The sequence below is a fragment of the Mandrillus leucophaeus genome, unplaced genomic scaffold (genome assembly GCF_000951045.1).
Source record: "Mandrillus leucophaeus isolate KB7577 unplaced genomic scaffold, Mleu.le_1.0 Scaffold537, whole genome shotgun sequence".
NCBI lineage: Eukaryota > Metazoa > Chordata > Mammalia > Primates > Cercopithecidae > Mandrillus > Mandrillus leucophaeus.
The window spans coordinates 2,040,902-2,045,911 of NW_012105775.1; the positions used below are offsets into that span (position 1 = coordinate 2,040,902).

General features: G+C 39.1%; 1 protein-coding gene across 1 annotated transcript in view; it reads left to right on the top strand.

Moving 5' to 3' along the window:
- Positions 1–5,010, top strand: part of LOC105551895 (mitogen-activated protein kinase kinase kinase MLK4) — a 60,977-nt gene that overhangs the window by 35,017 nt on the left and 20,950 nt on the right. The window contains exon 5 of the mRNA XM_011997322.1: positions 2,946–3,186. Within this exon, the coding sequence (XP_011852712.1) occupies positions 2,946–3,186 (241 nt within the window). The remainder of the gene's footprint in view (positions 1–2,945; positions 3,187–5,010) is intronic.

The window sequence follows — 5,010 nt, forward strand, 5'->3', positions numbered from 1 at the left end:
TGAGCCACCAGGCCCGGCCTTATTTTAACCTATTTTAATTATTGACAACTGTTTATAAAACTGGAAGATATAGGCATCTTCAGTGAGTTCTTAATTATATGTTGTATTAAAATAAAAGCATGATTCCAGGGTGGATGTCAGCTCTTTCTCTACTTTGGGATTTATAGTAATTTATTTTTTGGTTGATTTTTGAGCTATCATGTAGTGGTGTCTGTTTTTACTTTGTATTTTATCTTTGTGCATTGCTCCTTGAAATACAGCATTTATGGTATCCTGTAAGCCTTTGGATTTACAATTAAAGAATATATAATACTTTTTTTTTGGCTTAAAAGTTTCCAGCTGCATCTTTTCTGATGAAGTAAAAAGCATAGTGTACGTGCCCTATCTGCCTTTCTTGTCCGCGGATTGCTTAAGGTAGGAGGCATGAGACTTGGAATTAATGGTCAGTAACTTGACTGTGGTCTGTGTTATTCAGTAAGCCGTAGCCTCCGTAGATACTGGGCCCTCCCTAAACTCCTGGCTCCTTATCTCTGTGTGTCTGTATTTGTGCATGTTGTGCATGCACCTGTCTGTGACCCCCCCACACGGAGGCATGCCACCGTTAATGATTAACAGCCACTGCCAGGGACCTGGATTTGCCATTACCAGAGTGGCCTGTGCCAAGCAATTCAACAAATATTACTGCTAGTAATCTCATCAACCGAAAGAACGTTTTTGTGCTTCATACTTTCGAAATAGTCAAACGGTTCTCATACCCCAGTTTTAAAATTTACTTTTGAATGTGTTAAAATGTATTCAGAAGGAAGAGTACTTTTGCTGCTTTCTCTTCAATCTTATTTTTTTGTCTTCTGAAGTCTTAGGCAAGTGATTTCTTGTTTATTATTTACAAAGTTGTTCACAGGGATTCATGATTTCACTTGGTACCTGGAATTAAAATTGGTTTTTTATTCAATTACTATCGTAGCAACACACAACCTAATTGGATTTGCTGTTCTGATTGCTTTCTCATGCCATCTCATTTAACAATAGCTAATTGGAATAGTATCAACACCAGTGAAAAGTAATATCTTAACAAAAAGTTTTAATGAGTTAGAAATTGAAAAGTGACTGGAAATTGTCCTCTGCCTCCAAATACACTATAGTAAAATGTCCAATTTGGACAAACTAGTTGAACAGAAGTCACTAGTTAAAAAATGGATTGCAGATTTTTTAACATGTAACATTTTCCCCTTTTTTTCAAGTAGTAAATAATAATTTATATCTGACACAGTGTAATGAAGAAGTACTCATCTGCTGTATAAATAAAAACCAACTGATACATATTAGCTGAAGTGATTTAAACACCATGTGGTCTAAAATAAATCATTTATCCTGCAGTTTTGCTTGCGAAATTTGTTTGAAAAAATAAATTTAAAGAAAGTTTCAGGACTGAATTTCAGTCCACTTTGGTAGAATTACCCCAAATTCATAATCAGTTTGATCTGAATAAATACATTTCTTTCTTATTAGCACTCCCTAGTCTCTTAGTGATATTGTCTCATTTATTTGTGGGAGGACGGTCTTCCATGTTTATTTTCTTTATGATAATTGTACTGATAGGCTCAGATTACTCCTTGAGTCCGTCTGTAAAAAGTCCAAATCATTAGTAGATTTGAGTTGCATTCTAGTCCCTTGGTTTGGGTCTAGTTTCTTCCAGGAGCCCCAATCTTACTGTGTTTTTCATGGATCAGCATTGCTGAGGTGGGCCTATTTAAAGTGTGGCCTGTTTATGTAAAGTAGGAAATGTTTGCACAGTACTCATAGCTCTCAAAGCTCACAGCCCAAAGCTCCACCTGAGAAGGCCTCTGCAGTTTCTAACAAAGATGATGGTATTAGGGTATTCTCAGATTAAATTTGTCTGGAGCAGTGGAAATAAAAGCTTGCAGATGCTTTGATTTTTATGTGAGTGCTTGATTTCTTAGCAGAGTAATTTAGAAAAGAAAGTAGGTCAGCACTACAAAGAATATTTATGTCTCTGGTAAAGAACAGAACACTTCATAGAAATGAAATAAAAATGGGGATATGATTTTAAAACTTTGTAGAGTTCTCAGTTTTACTGTGTAATAATTTTTCCTAATAGGAATAAAAGTATTTTTAGTTCTTCGAGTTTCTCTTTCTCAGAAGTTCAATACTTCAAAAACCCAAACCAAGAGGAGGTCTAACTTTAATCGGTATCATAAGAGAGGAACTTTTATTAGCTAACTCCTGAGATCTGTAATAAAGTGATAATTTCCATGTATCAGCGGGATCTGAAAAGTTCTTTGTATACGGAATGTATTTTCCTTTGGCTTGCAATTTTAGAGGTAGCTTCATTTTCATTTCCAACAGGCCTTCAACAGACTCCTAACACCTTAGCTTGAATTCTCCACCAAGATGTTTTATTCCCTCAGCAAAGTTGTAAATACCCTAAGGAAGTTCTAAGTCGTCTGAACTGCAGTCTTGTGTAACTAAAATAATTATGCTTTAGTTAATTGAGCTTGAACTTTTGGCTTTATTTTGAAATGGGTCATTCACATCTGCACTTTGTTGCCCTTTGTTAATGTCTATTTTGTGGGTCAGGGGAGAGATGAAGAGGGAGAAATGTTAAAAACCAAGTGTAGAACATTTATGATGCCTCTTTTAGGATCATAAAACTAACAGAGGAGGATGACGTTTGCACAGAGGCTCGGGCTTTCATTTAAGTGAATAATCCGCTGAAAAGGTTTCAGCTGGGATTGTCCTGACTGCAAAGACCTTCCTCCCGTGAGGACCTGAGTGACAAGGGCTTGAGCAGAGGAAGAGGGAATTTCAGCTTCTCCTTGTGCACAGGGGTGCCCGTGGCCGAGGGGTTGCCGGTGTAGTGTCATAGACGGAATTCCATGCTTCCTACTGGAAATGAGTCCGATAGGTGTGAATCTTTGTCGCAGGAGCTGCGATCCCGGGAAGAGGAGCTGACTCGGGCCGCTCTGCAGCAGAAGTCTCAGGAGGAGCTGCTAAAGCGGCGTGAGCAGCAGCTGGCAGAGCGCGAGATCGACGTGCTGGAGCGGGAACTTAACATTCTGATATTCCAGCTGAACCAGGAGAAGCCCAAAGTGAAGAAGAGGAAGGGGAAGTTTAAGAGAAGTCGTTTAAAGCTCAAAGATGGACATCGAATCAGTTTGCCTTCAGGTATGATCCTGTTTTCATGTTTTTGAAAGATTTTTGTGTGTCCTTTTTTTTTCTTTTTTTTTAAAAAATTATACTTTAAGTTCTAGGGTACATGTGCACAACGTGCAGGTTTGTTACGTATGTATACATGTGCCCTGTTGGTGTGCTGCACCTATTAACTCGTCATTTACATTAGGTATTTCTCCTAATGCTATCCGTCCCCCTTCCCCCCACCCCACGACCGGCCCTGGTGCGTGATGTTCCCCACCCTGTGTCTGAGTGTTCTCACTGTTCAATTCCCACCTATGAGTGAGAACATGCGGTGTTTGGTTTTCTGTCCTTTGGCGATAGTTTGCTCAGAATGATGGTTTGTTAATCAGTTTTCTTTGTTTATCAGAACCGGGAAAGAGATGGGGAAGTAACTTTGTAAAACAGTGAATGAATGAGTATCTTCAGTTGTGGGCTTAGATTCATGGTTCTAATGTAATGGCCTAATGAGAATCCATGTAGAAAACAGCGTTAAGAGCACATCGTAGTCACAGCACACAGGGATCTAACTCTCAGCGTACTTTATTGATGAATTAACTGATTGACTCCTTTTGAAATTGAGGCAGAGTCGTATTTTAGCTGAGCGTACTGAACCAACATCACGTGGCATTGTGAAGATCCAAAACAACAAAACTGTTAATATTTCATCGTTAAGTTCATTGCTTCCACAGGGATCTATGATGTCATCCGCTATCTGGGACACTGATATTGTTGTCAGCACTTTCAACAAAATGTATCAAGTCCCCTGAGGTACTTTCTCATGAAGGTTTAAAATCCTTCAGGCACAAAAATCACCCAGTAAATCTAGGGAAGCTTTTTAAAACATTGTGATAACAACATACAAGGATGACTAAATCATTTTAGTAATGTGTTAGGAGAAACTAAAGGGAATAGAAAATCAGTCAATATATCAATCAATCAATACATATAGATATTATTGACAATCAAAATATATCGATCAATAATAGCAGACATATATTGATTCACTAAATTAAGTTCTTTAATATTATGTAGTCTACTTGTTGTAAGGAAAAAACAAATACCTCCACGGTATTTAGTGATTCTTTCTAGTGCCAGAGCGGGATGATGACCGAGCAATGCAGATTTCACTTTTATAGAATCTGAATGAAATATCTCTATGTCAACGTCTATACCTGTCTATGGGTATATGTATTATGTATTAGAGTGCTCGGATGGATTCTAGTGTTTTCCTCAGATGTTTGTTAATGGCATGGTAATTTGATTTAAAGTGCAACAGTGACAGTTTTCTGTCGAGTGTGTATAAATTGTCTTATAAAATATGCGTTATGAAACACTGGAAACCTTGCAGCATCCTGTGACTCATTTAGGTTATTGCAGGTGTCCTCAGTTGATCAGAAAATTGCTAGTATGACGGCTGGGTGCAGTGGCTCACGCCTGTAATCCCGGGACTTTGCGGGGGCCGAGGTGGGTGGATCACCTGAGGTCAGGAGTTCGAGACTAGCCTGGCCAACATGGTGAAACCCCCTCCATTTCTACTAAAAATACAAAAATTAGTTGGGCATGGTAGTGGGTGCCTGTAATCCCAGCTACTCGGGAGGCTGAGGCGGGAGAATCGCTTGAACCTGGGAGATGGAAGTTGCAATGAGCCGAGATCACGCCATTGCACTCCAGCCTGGGTGACGAGAGCGAAACTCTGTCTCAAAAAACAAAAAAAAAAAGAAAGAAGGCTGGGCGTGGTGGCTCACACCTGTAATCCTAACACTTTGGGAGGCCTAAAGGGACGGGTTGCCTGAGCTCTGGAGTTTGAAACCAAAC